We start from the raw sequence: 20,865 nt of genomic DNA, 5'->3' as shown, positions 1-20,865 counted from the left end.
GGGGGCTTGTGCATCCAGAGGAGTGAGTAACCAGCTCTGCTTAGGTGAGTTGAAAATAGGTTGTGTTGTCATTAAGACTGCTCCCCCAATATTTATGGATTTCCTCCTTCTGATACATGGTGGTGCTGCTTCCTATCCCCTTTGAAGATGTGGCCATAGCATGCGCTTTGGTCAATGAAAAATGAGCAGAAGTGACATGTCTCACTTCTGACTGTAAGTTTTCAGAAGCGGTGGACAATTTGCATTGTTTTCTACTGTGCAGTGATCCTGGGAGCAAATCCGTGTGCCTCCATCTGCCCTGGTCTCCGGTGACTACCGTAAGCTAGACCATGCTCCTCCCTCCACACGCTCACCCTGGAGATGTTATTATGAGAAATAAGCCTCTGAGATTTGGGGCTCGCTTATCACCGTAGCATCACCTAGCTTATCCTAACGGATCCAGGTGATGATATCTGTCTTGAAGCCTGAGTACCAGTTTCCAGGTAAAGAAGGAGCCCTCAACACTCTAGGGCAAAGGGAACAGAGTCTTGAAAGGGTTCATGTTGGTAATGAGTTCATTGTAACTGTTAGCAGCCCTGGGAGCGTGGGGCAGATGAGTCTAGTTGGGTGGAGGGGGGCAGAGTGTATAGTCGGAGGAACCCTTCACAAGGCCAAGTCCCCAAAAGTGATTCAAACTCAGAAACCATTCAGCCAAATCTCTGGATTCAATAAATTAAGAGCTCAAAAATGAATCTGTAAACGAAAGTCAGAATAAGATCAAAAGGGGAATGAAGTCCTAAAGCAACGTATTAGGACCAAGCAGCACCGAAGCAGCACTAATGTATTAGAAACGTAAGGAGTGGGTTAGACACGGCTGAGACAGAATCACTGACACGGAGAAAACTCTAACTAACCGTAGTGAATACAGACAGACAATAAAGGAGCCCGGCATTAAGACATTTACAGAGAAGCTAATGAGTGGAAACGAAGATGCATCGGAGATAAAACCCACCAATAATCATTGCCCCTAAAGTAGAAAACTCAATACATATTCAAAATCAGAAGCTTTCAAAGGTATAATACAGGAAGTCCAGCAATTCTTTTCAGCGTCATTCTGTCTCCATCCGTGTGTGAGCTGGGTGTAGCTCCGGGACTTTGGCAAGTCTCGGGCACGGACAAGCAGAAGGGGGGGCCTGCGATGGGGGCCATGATGGGCCCATCGAAGGCCGCGGAAGCCACACCGTGAAGCGCTGTGTCTACCAGGCTCAGGAAGTTTGACTTTTCCTGCAATATAATGGGCTGGGGGAGGGGGGCCAGAGGATCTTTAACCAAGATGGAGAGATGGTCATGCGTGGATTTTGTGAGGATCATTCTGTCACTTTGGCTGCACCTCGTGTTGTCTGGAGGTGCTCTAGCATGTAGGTGATGGTCAGGATTGGCCTAAGATCCTGATCTTCGCCTCAGGGTTTTAGATCTTTACTCCAGATTCTTAAACACTGTTTGCTACATACTTGCACTACAAAGTGAACTGGGCATAATCATTTTCTTGTTCCTGCTCAAACCCAGTGCTAAGTAGAGTCCTAGTCTTCAGAGATGCCAGGACCAGAAACAGGAGCGGGCCCCGTGGGTTTCCAGGCTGTGCTGTTGGCAGGCGCATCCAGGACAGCCGCCCCTGGCTCCCGGAGCTGAGAAAGGCAGGAAGGGCTGTGGGGTGTGTTTGGCCCACCTGCTGCCCTCCCTTCCCTTCAAAGAAAGTCCTATTTCTTCAGGTTTCTGAGATTGTCATCTAAAATTCTTCTGACGTCAATATTGGCATTGAATAATCCTCATTATTATCAAGTTATTCCTTGCGGAAAATGAACGTGTCTTTCCCACTGTCTTTCACCCTTTCTCTTGTTACATCTTCTTCCAAGAAGGTCGGTGACAAATCTCTTTTCTTATCATAGCCTCTAACATCACCGATGGGGATAAATCACCACGGCTTTCTCTCTTCCAACCTAAAAAAATCCTTGTTTTAATGTTCCTGCAAAGGTCTGATTTTCCATCCTTTGTATCTTTTTTTTTAAAGATTTTATTTATTTTTGACAGAGAGAGAGACAGACACAGCGAGAGAGGGAACACAGCAGGAGGAGTGGAAGAGGGAGAAGCAGGCTTCCCGCCGAGCAGGGAGCCCGATGCGGGGCTTGATCCCAGGACCCTGCGACCACGACCTGAGCCGAAGGCAGACGCTTAACAACTGAGCCCCCCAGGCGCCCCCGTCCTTTGTATCTTGATCTTTCATAAAATAGCTTCCGATGTTATACAGAATAATGAAAACAAACCTACAAAAGAACACTGTGCTGGAATTATGTTCAGAGTCTGGAAAACAACAATTCTGTACATAGAGGTCGGCATCATTACTATGTTTTTGATCAAGCTAAACTTATCACTTTATTCCAATTAGGAACCCCCTTTTCAAAGTCCCCGGAGATTGGGAGTGTGTGCACCGTGCACGTTAGAGGGCCCATTTGAGGTCTACTTGCACTTGAAAGGGTTCCCATCACAGGTCCATTTTCTGCTGCCACTGCCAGCCCCGCCCTGCGAGACACGACCCCATCTCCCAGAGTGTCACCAGCATCCAGCTCCGTTCACTGCCCGGCAGCCTGGTGCGTCCCTGGATGCTGATGGCTCCCAGGCTCAGGGGGCGAGTCTCGTTCAGTGCAAACCAACCACAAGAATCTCCCTCCCCAGGGACCAGGATCACAATGGTCAGGGACCTGGTTCTGGTCCGTGGGGGTGAGGCCCAGCTGGCTGGGGGTAGGTGGCTCTGGGACCGTTTGCATCCCTTCAAAAAGTACCCAAGGGTGAGAGACTGTCTTTATTGGACATTATTATGAGAGGATATGCCTTATGGGGCCGCTACAACCATCTTATAAACATGAGGGGACAGGTCTGAGAGAGAAAAGCCAAGATGCTGAGGGTTGCTGAGTAGAAGGTGAGAAGGTCCCGGGCCCCTGATGAGGCCAGGTAGCTGCCTAAACAACGCAGCCCTGGACCCTTGTTACAGGAGATAATAAATCCCTTTACTGTTCAGTGGTTCTCAAAATGCGGTCCCAGACCGTCAGGCTCAGCATCCCCTGGGACGTTCCTAGAAACGCGAATCCTTGAGCCCCCCCACCCCCCCACCCCCGGTGACTGAAAAGAAAGTCTGGGGATCGATCGTCCCATGATCTGGCCTCATAAGCATTTGATTTGATTCCAATCAGCCCAAGTGCTGGAGAACTGGCATCAGCCATTGCCCTGGGTTTTCTATCATCTGCGGTAAACTCTATCCTCGTGAATACTTGTACGGTATTGCACACCTTTTTCCTGGGAAATGCAATCAATTTGATATTTTTGTTTTATGTGGGGGTCACCAGGGAATCTGACATCTCAGATGCGGAGGCTGAAGAGAGGGGGCTGGGGCCGCTCAGGTAGGGTTCTTGAAGTGTAAGGAATTTTGTGACAATTTAGAGCTTTTAGCATTCTCGTCCTAGATGAAAGGAGTGGACTCTGAAAAAGAGGAAAAGAAAACCCAGGAAGCACAGCTCAGGTCAGAAGAGCCCAGAACTCTCTCTACATGTCGTGGCAAAGGCCATGAGTCACTCGAGGGATGAGGAAGATTCAAGGACACCGTTTTAGCACGTAATCAGGGAGGTACTAAGGACAAGCAGGCACGAAACTGCCCAACAGCTCAACAGCGTCCTTTGGAGAGGCGAGAGCTAGCTGAAGAGCAGAACAGAGCCGGCCGGGCTGGAGGAGGAAACCCTGGCCAGATCCTGGAGGGGTGGTCACATTGCTCAGCTGCGAGAGGCCACACAGCCCTGTCTCACGGATCACTGCCAAAGCAAAAATCGGAAACTGCAAGTTCCACAGTCCTATCAATCAGGCAAACGCGGGAGAGCCGCGAAGGGGGGCAGTGATGGAAGAGACACGCCGCACATTTCAAAGGAGCAATTATCCCCTTTGTCCTTCAAGCAGGGCAACACAGCGTCGCTATTAAGTCATGCTGGCTTCACTCAAATGCTAGCACACCTCATCTCTTCAGACCTCCGTGCGCCCGCGACTGAACAGCCTGCCCCGTAATGTCTGACCTGGGGCCCGGGGTCCTGCAGGTCAGCTCGGATCCTGGACTCTTTCGGAGGATGCCAGGCCAGGAGACCGTGAGCGAGGCGCCTCCTGCAAGCTCACTACTGAGACCATCCGCGGGTCGGAATCACTCTTCCCAAAATCAGTGGAGCGGGATCTCAATCCTTCACATCATTCTGTTCTATGAAGCTTAGCCTTCTCCTCAAAGTTTCTAGATCGGTTTTGAGGGAACGCTTCTGGCAATTTGTGGATCTTGGCAACGATTCCTCACTTCATTTGTAATCAGCTCTTTTGAGTAAATCCATTTGCCGATTCCTGCTCTATGCGACTCTCTGAGAATGGCAGCTATGACCCGCTCTTTCACTAAAATAGGTTTCAGAGGCATCAAACCTGGGAGACCATCTTCTCCTCTGTGGCTAACGGGAGCCCCCCACGTAAGACGTCCAGCTGTGAACGGGCTGCCCTGCCACCTCCAAGTCCCCAAACACCCCACACAGTGTCCACCAGCCTTGTGACCTAAAAGCCAACATTTTTAAAATAGTCTTCCAAACTGCGCTGGTTCTCTTTGCTCAAAAGAGGTGACACTCATCTTATTGCACTCCTGTAATGTTAGGGTAAAGTGGAGGGGCAGAAAAAATGATTTCCAACAAGGAGGTAAAGTTGTTCTCGATAAAAATCAAGTCATAATTTTTATATTTTCTGCCTCCTAAAGGGCACCTGCCGGCCGACGCAGTGACCCTGCCTGGATGCATTGGTCCACCCCTCCCACGCGTGCATCCCCGGGAGGAGGCAGGGCCAGGAGCACCTGTGTGCCGATCGGCCTTGACCCCGGCTCCTGGGCTCAGAGCTATGGTCCCTGCACTCCGATCGCGTCATCTGTACAACGAGGATGGGGACTCCTAGCACCTCGGTTATTACAGACTCTGAAGGAGTGAGTGTTGGTAGAGCACTCAGAACAGCATCGAGCCGGCCCACCGTAAGCAGTCTGTGTTTTGCGAAGTCAGTAACATCTTTGTTTGCTTAATACACTTCCTTCTCATAAATTCTGTCATTTGGGGAATATTATCGGGTTTCCAGGATTAAAACATTTAAATTAAGAGGCATCAAAGCAATTTTAAGAGCTTTGTGTTTACTTTTTTACTCTCAAACAGCAGGAGTAGAGCGGCTTTATGTGAAACTCAGAATCCACAAAGAAGAAGATATCCTCAAGGCTTTATTCGTTTCATAAATAATGTATTTTATTTTATTGCATATGGCTGTTAAGGAGAGCATCCATGATCAATACAGACTAAATACAATGCACTATTCTAGATCCATTTATTGTTGTCTCCAGCAGCGTCACATTGACCCTTATATACAGCGTGTACAGTGGAAGACAGAGCAAGATAAGGTAAGTCTTTTGTCATATCACAATAGCAAGAAATATATTTAACATCTCGATATCCAGAAACAATACGTACCCAAAAAGAAAACACTGTTTAATAACTGTTAAAGTTTATATAGCAAAAAATATTTTAAATTTAAGGTAAGTCAGGCAAAATGTACAAAGACCCAATATACATTGTGAAGTTTTAGCAAACATAACATTTATACATTTTGGTTCCATTCTGTAAACTAAATTAAAAATGTAAATATTGCATATGCCTTTTTTTTTTTTGAAATGTACAGGATAGAGGAAAATTTAGTATATTATCAACTTTTTATTCTGCTTGTTGTAAGCTGCAGTATGAACGGGAGCCACGCGTATGGTGCCAAGACTACTCTAAGTATAGAGCGCTACTTACATATACCATACATACACCGTATCCAGCAAGGCCCGCACTCAGTCCTACTGAACCGGGGGGACTACGTAGCAAATACCACCCATCGATTCCGAGTCCCAAAACTAAATCTGAACTTCAAGACATTTTATACATTTTCATAAAGTATACGTATCATACACTGAAATTGACCTTCAAACTAACATCATATGGTCTATACACTGTTGCAATGTGTGATTTTAGAAAAGTAAAACTTTAAAAATGTTCTGGGGGATCACTTTACATTCAACTTTGTCTCGCAATACAATCCTCTGTTCTAAAAGTTCAGCATGGAAGCAGGAAGACTTTTGCATTGCCATTAAATATATTTTTAAGACATTGAATTTTTTGGTCTTCCTCTAAAAAAGCCTCATTTTATTAATGCATTATTCTATAGTGATATATATCTATATATTTATATATATTTTTCTCCCAAAAAAAAAAAAAAAAGCTCACATCTCCAATGAATTAGTGTAACCTCTACAGGACTATCCGAGCAGACAGGCACTGCAAACGTGCCCGTGGGAGGGGGGTCTGCAGCCCTCCACCACTTGTCAAGGGGGCAGCGAGGTGACATGACATTCTGCTGGTCAAGGTTAGCAGTTCTGGGTGACACCTGCACTAATCACGACAACACTGGTATCTTCAGAACACTGGAAACGTAAAAGGAGGGTAGTTTCGCCAGGAACTGTTTCGACAAGTCAGATGTACTGTGAGGTTTTTTTTTTTTGTCTCCTTTTTCTTCTTCCCTTAACACAGGGGCCGGAATAGCTCTTACACCGAGTTCTTTGCTTCCCTTGTCTTTTTTGGAGTTTTTGTGTTTTTTTATTGTTGCTCAGGGCAGCCCATTGACCCACATGATAGCATCGAGAGAAGAGAATACATTTTTTTTTTAAATCTGCCAAAGCCGTGACCACCCTTGGATCGCTAGCATGCCTACATGAATTTTTGGTTAAAGAAATGCAAGCTCAAGATTAAGGATAGCAGAGACATTTGAGCTTGTAAATAGGATCAAAGGCTTTTGCAATTTGAAGTACCCACATAAACATCTACATAGAGAAGATTAAACAAGTCTGTTAAAGGTAAAAAGAGATATTCACCCCCTGCCCCAACTCCCCCTCCCACCCCCATGACCCAATGTAATTGATGATTTTTCAAAAGTAGGTTGCTTCAGTTATACATAATTATTATTATTTATTAATCCATCTTCGAAGTCCAATCCCAAATTGCATTTCCGTTGAGAAATGTCAGTCCCACACTGGGCTCTGTCTGAGTAAACACGCAGGTACCTGGACTGGAGTCCACGGAGCAGCTGTGTCCTGGGACCAGTTAATAAGGCTGAAAGGCCGCACTCGAGACGCACTCAGCAGAGATGCGCAGGAGGTCCTGCCAGCCCCCGGCCACCCAAATCCGGCTTTACCTGGAACTGAGGTAGGACTGTGGTAGTTTTGAGTGCATGCCAGTAAATGCCAGATTTTACCACTTTCATGGGTATTGGTAGAATCTCCTAGCATGCTGAGGGATAAATTTGCTTTGCTAAAATGAAAGTAAGAAGAAATTAAGACACTGGCCACGATTTAAACGGCCAATGGGAACATCCAATTTTCTTGAGAATAACTTCTTCGGTGACTTTTGTCAACAAACAAACAAAACACAGCACAAACAGCAGAATGATGAATGCCCCCCACCGCGGGAACCAGGAGAGGGGCAGGTGTCCTTGCCTTGTTGGTTCAGACTCTAATACGGTCACAGATGTTCCAAATCCTAGTCATTGCTCAGATCCAAAAGAAAACTGTAAGCAGCTTCAGATTAAAAAATAAAATAAAAAAGCAACCACGCTGAGCATCTTCTTCTAATATCATTCTCTGATGTGTGACGTCATGTTGATAAAGCCAGACAGATCCTCACTCTGGAAAAGAAAGGGAAGAAGTCAGTGGTGACAGGGGTCGCAGGAACAGAGCGATCTCGAGGGAGAGAGGAAGTCGCTTCACGACCTGTGTCACTTCCAAGCATGAGGCGAACGCTCTGGTGAGGCCCCGGCTGGACTGGACACAGAGGCAGGATGCGGCCTTGCCCTCGGGGACAGAAGCCGTGGAGCTAGCAGCCGGCCTGCTGCCCGGGGCCCAGCCCTCGGTGGGGGCTGTGGGGGAGAAATCTCAAGAGGGGACGGACACCAGGGCACAGGGGTGCATCCTGGAAACCGTGCCACCGGGGGTTGGCGGGAACACGGGACAGGCAGTGAGTCTGAATTTTGCCTCGGAAAACCCTCCCAGTGGATCGTGTATCCCCTTCCCAAAGCGACCAGGCCCACACACTGGCTCCTGCGGCGACACGCTTGTCGTCCCAGACCCTCCTCATCTGCCCTGCTGCCCCGGGGCCAGGTTAGGTCACCTACTCCCGCGAGCCTGGTGGTGACAGGCCGTTAGGACCCCAACACACTCTAATGGCTTCCTGCTTTCCAGGCCCAAGGATCAAACTTCTTCAACGTGTTCCCAATCTCCATTGTTTCCAGCATGTTTTTACTTCATTAACCGTCCGTTAAAGAACATAATGACAGACCGAGTCGGGAGACTGACATTTCATAGCAAACTGCCTTTCTTCTTAAGCTTCTTGGCTTTTTTTTTTTTTTTTAGATTTTATTTATTTTTGGGAGAGAGAGGGAGTGATAATGCGCACTAGCAGGGGATGGGGGGTGGCAGAGGGAGAAACAAACTCCCCGCTGAGCAGGGAACCCGACGCGGGGCTCAATGCCAGGACCCTGACATCATGACCTGAGCCGAAGGCAGATGCTTAACCAACTGAACCACCCAGGTGCCCAGAGTTTCTTGGCTTTTTAATCAAAACCCCGACTGGTTCGTCTGCACCCCCCCTGGAATGGCGGTGGCTGGGCCACCCTGCTGGCCACGCCCTGCCCTACACAGGTAGGCGTTCTTCCCTGGCACTTGAGTGCACACCACCTGCACTTCCGAATACTGCTCTCAAATCATTACAATCTCTCCTCGACCCTCCCCACACTCCCTGGTTTACTTCATTGCGAAGTCAATTCTCTTCGGTCCACCTGGAGTTCAGGGGCCTGCTCCCAGCAAGAGAGAATTTCCAGAGGACCCTGCAGCCAAGAATGAGCAGCTGGATGCCCTAGTTCCAGCTCTGAGGGCTGCATCCTGTGTGCGGCCAGAAAGACAAACTCCTGGACAGACAAGCGGCTGTCAACGGTCAACGTGCAAAATAAACATCATACCTTTTCATGACTGGTTATAAGTTCCCCATAATGTGGTATTTTGAAGCAGTGCTACCAGATTTTATTATTTTTAAAAAGCCTTATGTCCTTTAAAAATTTTAATCCCTGAACAGTTCCCCAAAGCAGAAACAGGGGCCAAGTTTTGTCCTGGGGAGAGATGGGCCCCCCAGCTATTTCAGCATTGTCCCCCCGAGAGCCCATGTGAGGGCCTCAACCCAGACATTTGCATCCCTTAAATAGCAGGTGTTTGCTGGAATCCACCTCGGACTTCCACCTCTCCCCAAAATAGGAGTCTGCGTTTTGTCACTGAGGGCCTGAGTGGGAGACGAATTCCCGGCAAACCCTGAGCAGGTGGTCAAGACACCCTGGATCTGCTGACACGAAGATCTGGCGTCACAGTTTATTTTATTTTTACTCTAATGATTAGCTAAACGCGGGAGAATTGTCTCCTGTTAACCCTAAACCCATGATCTTGAAAACAGCTAAGCAAGTCAATTCCTCAATCTCCCAAGTGTACACAGTCATAGAAATGCAGGTTAGCTGTTCCTGAGAATGCACCCCCCCCACTCACCCTGGGCACTTGCAGGGCGCGGCGGCCGTGCACACTCCACATGGAGGGCATGCTCCATGCCAAGCCCCAACTCCCACCATTAGATCTTCAGGAGCTCTCATCAAGGTAAACATGGAATTTTAGCTTTTTGAAGGTATAAGTATACATACGACAAGTATCAAAACCTTCGTTTCTGCGCTTTGTCGTGGTGGGAGGAGCACCGAGAAAGGCGGGGTCACCTTTCATTCACGCACTTGTGCATGCGCTGATTTCACAGGGCCAGGGCACCTGAGGGTGCTGATGGGTGAGGGGGGGCCCCTAGGCCTGGAGCTGAAGCAGCCTTCCAGAGTTCGGCTCCCACAACACGCTAGCCAGGGCCCTGAACGTGGGCACGGGAGGGGCGCGGCCAAAGGAAAGTGGCAGGGGCTCAGAAGATCCAGAGGCAGTGGGCTCCCAGACTCGGAACCCAGGGCAGCCCCCCGGAACCCCCGTCACTGCACCCTGCTCTGCTCTGCCCCACTCCCCCATCCCCAGAGCTGGCGGATGCTGGTTCCTTTGTTTACTGACTTTTAAAGACGTTAAATGACCTCTCCTCCCGAAAATTAATCTGCTTCATCCAGACTAGGAGAAAAAAAGAAGTCTTCTCACACTACTAACCCGACCATCCTCGCCTTTAAATATTTATGCCTTCTAACGGTGATTCTGGCAAAATTCTGTGTGCTTTATTATCTACGTTAATTCTAGTAGAAGCAAAGTACAAATTATTAATTTTATGATCACTCCACACCAAATATTCATTAGGATGGGAGACACTCCTTGAACTCATTAGGTGTAGCAGCAAAACAAAAAAGAAACATCAAGAATCACACGTTGTTCATGAATGCAATTACCAAGGTGTCTGGATTCTGTCCTAGAGGTAATGCGTCTCAAAATAATTTAAACTTATTGGCATTCATTGAATTTGTCATATAATCACACGCAGTACTGGTCTGTAGCTTAGACACTGCTTTGTAAAGAAACCCATTCACAGAAGCACTGATCTAAGGCAGCTGATTAAAAAAAAAAAAATTTGCATTAATAAGATTTAAGTCGTTCCACTGGCCGCGTCACCCTGGCCAGCTATGCCCCATCTTGCTCTGTCACGTGTGACAAATGATGGCCACACGAAGGACCATTTCCATGTGCCAGGTATCCTCACTTCTGGGGGGGGGGGATAACTCCATGCCTTTTCTCTTCCACTTAAAAGAGCAATCAGAATGCAAAGGAGTGAGCACCCTCATTAAAGACCCCACCTTCAATCTGCTCTACTTTACAAAAAAAAAGAAGAAGAAGAAGAAAGAAATAGAAAACAAGTCACTGAAAACCTTGTCATGGAAACAAGTGGGAAGCCTTCTTTGTCATGAGCAGCACGAATATCGAAACACCGACATGCCTGCCGCTGCTGGTTCGCCGGGCTCCGTGATTCCAAACATGTGCCTGGAAACGACAGTGGGCATCGGGTCTAGAACGTTCCAGGGATAAATCGGGGAAATCTGCACTGGCAAATAAATTCAGGCGGCATTTGCGATGCACATTCTGACTCATGACGTTTTCATTTTGATTTCTCACGAGTATGTGGGTTTGGATGTGTCTGGCTTCGTGGCCAATATTTCAGTGTCCAGAATTCCACACACAACCCTGAGGGGTAGCAAGTCTGCCCAGGAAGGCCCTGGTTCTCTCTGCAGAGAGCCTGTGGGTCCCACCCCGAGTTCCACAGGGAGCCCCGGGGAGGGCTGGGTGGAGATGTGCGTGGAGCCCGTGCAGGCCCCCCGTGGGGCTCCACGCAGACAGAGCCCCACACCTGACTCCACAGTGGTGGGGGGGGATCCCAGCACCACGGCACGGACCCCACCCGAGAGAGCTACCTACAGCTGCACTTAGTAGGTGAAAATGACTTAACCCCTGCAGGCACAACAGGAGTGGCCACAGATAATCACTTACGTGACAAACGAAACATACTTCTCAAAATTAAAACCTATATTTCCAGCGGCAACTATGATTAGGAAGAAAGAAACCTGCAATGAGCCCAGACATGTCCTTTGGCCCATTTAAACCTTTGATGTTAAACACAGACTTACAAGAGAAAATAAACTTTTCAGTTACATGAGAAATTCCTAGAAAAAGAACCCTGATAATACAGTATCTCCTTACTTGACTAAAAGCAAAACACTGTCCAATATACCAGAAGGAAAAAAAAAAAAAAAGTAAGGCAAAGCGTGATAACAAACAAGCCAGAGATTCTAAGAAAAACGGTTACTTGAACTTTTCATTTAAACAGGAGAAAAAAAATAACTTAAAAGGAAACTAGGGAAGAAGTTGCCCAGGACAAATGGGGGCAGTAAATTACTTCACCAACCCTACTCATGGAAGACTTCGAACTGTCTGTTACATGAGATCACCTTTTCCACTGACAGGTAAAATCATTTCATCCTGAGAGCTCGCTGCTGAAATGCCCCAGCACCAAGTTGTAACCTGATGGAAAGGACAGAGCACGGACTCTGGGACAAGAAGATCTAGCCCTGGGAGGGGGCTGGGGACCACAAAAGGCGGCTTCTCCTTCAGCTCCCGTTTAATCGTTCCCGTAAGACCCTGTGTTAATCACCGCACACTGGAGCCCGCAGGGGCTCCCGGCCCGGGGGGCCCGGCACTGCACCTCTCCCCGCTTCCCGAGCCACAGCCGCCCACAGGGGCTGCACTCACTGCTTAGTGCGTGGTCTCAGCACATCACACCTCCAGTGTGCGTTTCCTCCCTGTGCTCGTTGTGAGAAAGCCCGACGCGCACACCCTACAAGCTAGTCTTCTATGGCAAGAGCGCCCCACCATACGTGGGGCAGCAGCTTAGGAGAAATAAGACAGATTATTCTTCAGCACAGACGCCCGAGGGGCAACACACCCCCTCAACTCCTGGCGGACCCCCTCTTAAATCATGAACGGTCAGACCTTCCTAGCTACCAACCAGACGAGGGAGCATCAGTGACTGGTCACCAGTGGAGGGCGGACCTTCGCTGCCCTCAGGGCTCCCCTTACAAATGGGGCGGTCACCGTCCACTGTTACAAATAAGGACAGAGGGGTGGGGCCGGTGGAGGGGGAGGGGAGGTCTGCGACTGTCACTTGGGCCCCGGAGTTTACACTCTTACACAGCACATTCCAAAACTCTCCCCAGTGACACAAAATACTGCCGGCCCTGCTGCTGCCGCATGCACCTGTCTCCCCGGCGAGTGGAGCCCTTGAGCCCTGCCTGTCCCCAGCACCTGTCCCGATGCTTGGTAGGCCCTTCCTAAAGCTTCCACGAATTACGCTGAAATAAAGACCCACATGGTTTATGCCATTTCTCACAGGCAGAAAAGCTAAAAAGAAAAAAAGAAATTCTTCTAAAGGAGAACGAAACTTTAGAACTGTCTGAGGCCCAAGAGAATAGAAAACCCTCTTCACCTCATGAGAGAGAGAGAGAAAGAGAGAGAGAGGCATTCTTAGGCAGAGGTCAACAAAGTACAGCCAAATCTGACCTGTTGCCTGTTTCTGTAAATAAAGTTTTATTGGAACACAGCCATGCTCATTCATTTGCATATGGCCGCTTCTGCCCTTCAACTGCAGAGAGGAGTGGTCCTGCAGAGACAGTCTGCCCCAGGACAGGACAGGAGGAAGGCAGCGGGGAGAAAGAAGGGTAAAGTATTCAAAATAACACCACATATTTCCATCCGTGTGTTACACCTGGAGACTACTGATTCCCCCTCTGGATATTATCTGCAAGCTTACGTCCTTTAGAAACGCCAGACCAGCGACTAAAAACCATGCTATCTTGTTACAGGCCCTACTGAAAATGAGGGAGCAAGTCACACAATCATTTAGGAAGCCAGCACACTTTTGGGATTAATTTCCCTTACCTACGGCCCTTCTATTTGGTTATTCATACACAACACGGAAGTACTGAGAACATGTGATTATTATGAAATACATCCTACAGTACTAACTACTCTTTGAACGTCAACAGAGGTGAAGTTGTAATATGTCAGTCCAAATCTTTTCTCTTTCTGGGGTCATTTATGAACATGATATAAGCGTTATATTTCTGCCCTATGAAACGGTAAGAATACTTGTGAACCAAATGATACCATGTGCACTAAAACTGCAAATATCCGATGAACACTGTAATTTCCTCAGATTTAACACATTATCATGCTTATGAGCTTACACTGATGTAAAGAATATGTATTTTATGTAGACTACAAAAATGTTCATATTGTTTATATCTGAAGTTCTCAAACTAAATATAATGTTTTTCCTATAAAATTAAGGAATGTACAATAACAATTTATTCAAAATATATCTACCCCAAATATCCTGTTGTTATGTTTCAAACGCACCTTTCTTTCCTTCAAATATTAAATATTTAAGAGTTGCTATGGGGTTATTTTAGTTTTATGATTTCATTCCTTTTTTATTTTTATTATTGAAATCAAAATAAGCATTTTCTGGAAGTCTGAAATTATGCCAAACACAACTCAAATCCCCTCTATAGTATCACTGAGTAAGAAACAGACTTAGAAGCATAGTTTAAAAGGAATGGCCTCAGGTTTCTAAAATATATTCTGGTTTTCACATTTAACAATAACTGTAATTTGGAAATGTATTAAAGATAGAGCGTAATAAGCAAAAAAGCGCTTGTCTTTAAGGAAAGAAATATTTAATGGAAACAGGAAGATTCTGGAATCCACCATCCCCCACCCAGCCATCTCCCTTCTAGGTAGAAGCTTCCATAGCGCACAAACGGGCACAAACACGCACAAACGCACCCAGTGGCCTGAGCGCCCCCGGCTTCTAACCTGCAGGCCCACTCCCTCCCCGTCCATAACATCCACATAATACAGGATGTCGGCTGTCTCCCGGGGGCCTCAGAAGAGATCTCACTTAAGGCTCTAGTGTGAATGGGCAGCCAGCCTTCAGGTGCAGGATGCCCTAGGGAAGTCAAGGCTGAGGGTCCAACCCTGCTGTGCCCTGGCTCATTCCCACCATCACTCATCTCAAAAGCATCCTGGGAGCTTAGGAATGACTCAGGTCAAGCCATCCCCACCCCTCTGAACCGAATGCCATTCCAATGGCTCAGTGCGACGTGGGTGTGGACGGCCACCGGTTCCACCAGAGTCAGGGTCCTGGGGCCCAGGATCCAGCACTGACCGATCTGTTCCTTCTTCTGCACACAGGGACCTTATTCTCCTGCCCTGAGTTCCTCCCTGGGCCACGGTGAAACTACCAAATGAGATTTTATGTATGCAAGTTATAAACAAAGAAGTCAAACACAATATAGAGAGAGACATGGTTTTCCTTGTGCAGAGGGGCACGCACCACTCGCATTACCTGACCTTGCAGCTGGGTCCCTTTGCTTTCTTCAAACCCCTTTAAACGGTGTATACGCATAACCACATGTTCCTGTGAACTACAAAGACTTCTTAATAAGACAAGCCTGACTCCTCCCACCCTGCTCTCAGGCTAATCTGTGTGGCCACGGTCGTGGTATCTCTGGGCACGTTTGCCATCACAGCATTTTCCTTCATTCAAAATTCTACCCGTGAATGACATCACGAACAACTGGGACTTCAAGCAGCAAATAAACAACTGATGAATGCACAAAAACAATGGCAAACAGCTCCCGGAATGAAATGAATAAACTTGTTTTAATTGGATAGAAGCAGAACAGAAGTAGAATTGTTTTTCTGGGGGTAACTCCAGGCCATTTAAAGCTCATCGTTCTCAACTCTGCACAGAACGCCTTGCCTGGCTGCTCGCTCCACGCCCCATGCACAGGACAAAACGCGCGGACAGGGGTCACATGCGCCCCCATGCAGGCAGCTGCGCCATCAGAGGATGCACAAATGCCCGTCCGCGTCGAATGTGCCCCGGCAGGCACGGCACACCGGCAGCTAGCTGGGCTCTGGCTGGTGGGGCCATGGGCACAAGTCTCTGTCTCTCTGGTTTTTGCACAAAAGTGCAGCAAACTGTGGATCAACATTCAGACTCTGTTGCACATGAGAAAGATTTACATCCAAACGAAGTACTATTTATTAAAATTTCAGTAGTGAAAAATGTAAAGTGCTAAGTTACAAACCATCTTTATCAAGTTCATTTACTGAAAAATAAAATGAAGTAGGACAGCAGTTGCTGATGGCCAGGCCCTCCCAGGGCAGAGGCCGGGGCGGTGGTTCCGCCTACCCCGCCCCACCCCCAGCCTGCAGGTGGCCCACCCCACGCCCCACCCCCAGCCTGCAGGTGGCCCACCCCACGCCCCACCCCCAACCCCGCCCCACCCCCACGCCCCACCCCCACTTCACAGCCAGACAGCACCTAGGGCAGGTTAGGGTACCCCACATGCTCTTCCAGCCAGAATGCCAGACTGTCTCGATGTCACTCACAACCGGAGTCTCCCCAGAGCACACTTGCTGGAGACTCACTTCTCCAGCCTTGGCAGAACTTAGTGGCCAGACCTGGTGGGCATTTTACATGCTCATTTGCTGGGAGGGACCTCCCACAGGAGGGGCTCTGGACCCCAGGACGCCTGGGTCAGGGGCCCAGCCTGGGATTTCTCAAGGCCTCTTGGGAGATTCAAGAGGGCAGGCAGGCTGGACACCTTGGCCCCCGACCTTCCTGGAGGCCAGGGCCACAACTGTTATGCCCAGAGCCAGGAAGAGCACCTGTTGCTGCTGCGCCCAGCATGGGAAGTATTCACGCACAGGGAAGGAGGGGCCCAGCTCCGGGCCACACCACGGCACACTGGGGACACAAGCACACACGTCTCTCACCCCTCCCTCTTCTCTGGCGAGAAGAAAGCCACGTGAAGGAACAAAACAGCCGACCACAGAAAGACATAGCTTCCCAAACAGCTCTAGGCTTGGGGAGGGGGACACAGTCAATCCACTATGAAGACACCACTGCTTCCACCACAAGAAGGCTGGATGTTCCGCACTGACCAGCCCGCTCGCATCCCCAGTCCCTCCAAGCTGGGCAGAACCCTCTAGGACTTTTAAGAATGGATTAAAAACACAGGTGCCTTCCTAACCACCTCTTCAGGGACCAAAATGACAAAATACAACAGAGCGGACGGAAGCTTCGTACCCGGCAGTTACATGACGCGCGGAGCGCTCCCCCATCCAGAGGGCAGCCCGCCAGCCCCAATGTTCCACCCATGGAAAGCATTCCCCCACTTCACAGTGGCAGGATTGTGACACGCAGTCATAGGGGTTAACAGAAAAATAACGCTTATTTTCTCGATTTTTCTAAGACAGAGAGCAACAGGCCATTTTGTAATTTCTACCTGTTGTATTAAACTGAACACGAACGGGCTTCCAAGTGGCCTAAACCAAGAGGAACAGGAAAAAAATGAGTAAACTTCGCTCTCATTTTGAACCACTGTGCATGGCGACAGTGAGACCCCCGGGAGTCAGGGCGTGGGAATCGGCCGGCCGTGCGCTGCGGGCCGCGGGGTGGGCACCTCAGCCGCGCGTCCCTCAAAGGCCCTGGATGCGGGTCCCAGACCAGCCCACTTGGGGACACGCCGCCTCCCACTCCCACCTCTCACCGTCGCAGGGCCTTCTGCGTCAAGTTCTCCAGATTCAGGCAGCAGAGAAATCAAGGCGACCCATGAGCATAGACGTATTTCCTAGCACACGCACTTGAGCGTGAAAACTGAACTTTCACATTTCTGGCCTGACAGAGGCAAGAGCATCCCCGAGCAGAGGCGTAACTGCCAATACAGGGAAGCAGCCCATCAGGAGGAGGCCGTCCATCTCATTGAAACAGAGGAATTTAATAGTTTACGTATGCTACCGTATTCTGTACATAGTTCACCAAAATTAAGTAAAACTAAACCTAAATCCTGAAGACAGACCTCCATGCTCCGTCAAGTCTGAAAACCACACAAGCGACAAATAACTGCACACAAATCCATTTGCAAAACGTCCATGTCCCTCACACACAGGCTGAGGCTGGTGGGTCCTTCTGGCGTCCGCGGCCTCTGGCTCACTCCTAACATCAGCACTGTCCTGTCGGGGGTTCTAGCTACAAAATATACGGCACACTCAGCTCTCCATCAGCTGGAGGCTGAAGCCAATCCACAGCACAGCCTGATTCTGGCACTCCCTAGGAAAAGCAGAGCCTGCCGAACTCCCCGGGTCGGGGCTCAGCTGTAAGCGGCTCCAGGAGGCACTAACCCAGCTCCAGACTCACCCTCGGTTTGTCTTGTCCAGGGTGACAGCCTTCCCCCCAGCCCCCCAAAAGAAGCCACTGCGTCAGCTGGAAGACCCAGAACCAGGCAGCAGCAAACCTACCAGGACAACACCTCCTTCCAGGCCCAGAGTCTCTCCAGCCTCAGGTTTTTCTCTTAAAACCTAAGAATAACAAGAACCTCCCTCCAAGGAGGTCCTGAGGACTTGACAACATTCAGAAATGTTTTATAAATTATAAGGTGCTTTACAGATGTTTGTGTAATCAGGTATGTGATTCCTCAAGTAGGCAGGTGCCTGGCTGTTTATCTCATTTATCATCTCCCAGCGGGCCCCCCACCGCCCACCACATCGCTTCTCAGGGCCTCAACCCACTTTCAGGGCTTCTCCCATTTTCTCTGCTAGTTTGGAGAAGCAAAGTCAAGAGCTGCCATATCCCTCACCAGGCAAAAAAAACACAAGATGGCAGAATTAGATGACGCCAGTAAAGGTCTTTAAATGCTCTATGTATTGTTCCAAAGACTAGATTTTCCTTTTATACTGTTAAATATGTACTGATGTCTCTACAATGGCTGATCGGGCTCTACAGGTTACTGTCCCTTGTCACCTCCTTCACTTCACCTAATAAGCTCTGCCTTTCTCCCCTTGGTCAGTCACACGGAACCACTTCTCATTCAGGAACATAGCAGCAATCTTCTGCCCCAGGGCGTTTGCACGGCTACTCATTCCCTTTGCCTATAGGAATTCTCCCCCTAAATATCTACAAGAGCTGCTTCCTCATCACCTTCAAGTTGTCACCTTTGCCCTCTCTCCCTTCCCCACTTAATTTTCTGGAGCATCTATTATTACCTACAATGCTTAATCATCTGAACACATTTCAAAATTAAATTTATTTCCTAGGTCTCAAATATAGACTTCAAGATTGAGTACCTTTTGTTTTTCTTTTTAGCATGGAAACCAAACCTATTTCTTTCTAGCCCACACTTTAGTATTTTTCAAGGAGTGAAACATTTTAAAAGTGTTTAACAAGTAACAACTGGCATCTTTGTAATGAAAAAAATATTCAACAATTTGATTAAATCTGAAAGTTGAAGGGAGATCTAACCTTTCTGCCCCTGTCCCTCCCCCCCACAGCCCTTCTTTCTGCTAAGCAGCCACTGAGTGGCGTTCCCATCACTTTGTTTGGGGGCTGCAGAATAAAGGATAGGTTCACAGGAAGAACTCGCACCACCCGAACTAAAGAGAGGACATCTTTGCAAAACAGCAGTGGATGGTGAGCCGAGAAGAATCAGAAGGCGCAGGAAAGGGAGGCCGGTAACCTAGCGTGGGGAAGTTTCTGGAATACTCCCTCTGACAGCAAAGATTGGGCACAAAGAGAAATCCTGGGACCAGTTACAGGGCACAGGGTAGAGTGAGCTACACCCAGCAGCTAAGACCCCAGCAAAATCAAACCTATTGTTTCTGAGAAGAAGAGCAATCCAGAATCGTCAGAGGTAACCCAAGAGTGTGGCGGAAGGGACTCTGCGCTGGAGTGGCTCCATCAAGAACCTTCCAGCAAGCCAGCCCACTGTGAAGGGTGGACATCTTCTGGAGCGCTCCAAGCAGCTGCCCAGGGGACAGCCTGCGTGGGGAGCACTGAGGGGCCAGAGGCTGGTTTCATGTCGCCCCTGTGATGACTCCGGTGTTGGGACACACCGAACCTCAATCGAGTGACTGGCTGAACCGTCTTCGACTCTAGGAAATAGCTTAAGACCCGAAGAATTCTGAACATTCCAGCTGAACAGGACAGACTCCAGAGTCATGGAGATGAATGCTTATCACCCAGAGTTATTCTAGGAACTTAATTAAATGCTCCATGCCAGAGAAATTTGGGTATTTTACTGCTGTGGTTATTTCATTTGGAATGAAGACTACTAATAAACCAGCCCTACTGATAAGCTAAACTGCAAATAATGATAAGAAGTAAAATGGAATTAAGGTGAGTCAGTTCTACTGCATCTTTAAAATTCTGATATGACCCTAAATACCAAAATGTCACTATATTTGGAAGCTACATAAACTTTAAACTTGGAAAAAAAAATTGCTCATTTAGAAAATTGTCAAAATAAGTAAAAGCTAAAGAATGTTTTGAAAATTCATTGTTTAGAAGTTTGTCAGGCTTTCATATCTATTATTTCCACACCATGCATTATTCAAGTTTTCATTTTTTTACTGAACCAATTGAAGTTAGTTTTCTGATGCTGACTGTAACATAGTTGTACGCTCCTGGATTTATAATATCCTAAAGGAGGAAGAAATACAGATTTCACAGCGTCGCAATTTATTTTCCTAAATCCCACCTAAATATTTTCAGTTGAACTGTATATTTATTAGAAGTCTACTCAGCAAACGAATGAAAGAAAGATCTTTGAAGAAGTGTCATCGAACTTACTTGATAAATGTCACTGGAGGCGGGTATGAGTAGCTAATGGTGTTTTCTGTTTCATCTGTATACACAAAGTGCTATTTTAGGTCACGTTTATGCCAGAAAACAATTTTTGGAAAACTCTACTATTACATAAGAACAAAACAGAAGCATACATTGCCACAAGTCACTTGAGTAATTTATCTTCTAAAAAATGCATCCAGGCTGCAGCGTAAGAAAATGACCACTTTCTAGCAATTTCTGCCACCTTAGGAGTTCAGGAGCTCCACTATGTTGACAGTGTCCCAGAGTCCTAGTACCGCCATTTCTTATCTTCAAACAAAATCAAGCTGCTCTATGCACACTAATCCATGCCTTGTTTAATCCTGCTTATTGCTCAGAGTTTCTAAAGCACAATTTGCATAGTTCTTAAACTTAGTAAGAACATCTTGGCCTCTTTCCAAAACTTCTCCCCCACCTCACAATTCCCCCCCCACCCCGGACTCATCCACCCGCCAGGTGCCTGAGACCCTGC

The 20,865-nt window shown here is 47.9% G+C and overlaps 1 protein-coding gene across 1 annotated transcript in view; it reads right to left on the bottom strand.

Annotated features, from left to right (window-relative positions):
• Window positions 1-6,303: 6,303 nt before the first annotated feature.
• The window catches only part of IRS2 (insulin receptor substrate 2), a 28,302-nt gene continuing 13,740 nt past the window's right edge, over window positions 6,304-20,865 (bottom strand). Inside the window, exon 2 of the mRNA XM_027589343.2 lies at window positions 6,304-7,794. Coding sequence (XP_027445144.1) covers window positions 7,790-7,794 — 5 coding nt within the window. The 3' untranslated portion in view covers window positions 6,304-7,789. The remainder of the gene's footprint in view (window positions 7,795-20,865) is intronic.

The sequence above is a fragment of the Zalophus californianus genome, chromosome 3, assembly GCF_009762305.2.
Source record: "Zalophus californianus isolate mZalCal1 chromosome 3, mZalCal1.pri.v2, whole genome shotgun sequence".
Taxonomy (NCBI): Eukaryota; Metazoa; Chordata; class Mammalia; order Carnivora; family Otariidae; genus Zalophus; species Zalophus californianus.
The sequence above is the reverse complement of the archived record's forward strand: the minus strand, read 5'-3'. Positions and strand labels throughout refer to the sequence as shown.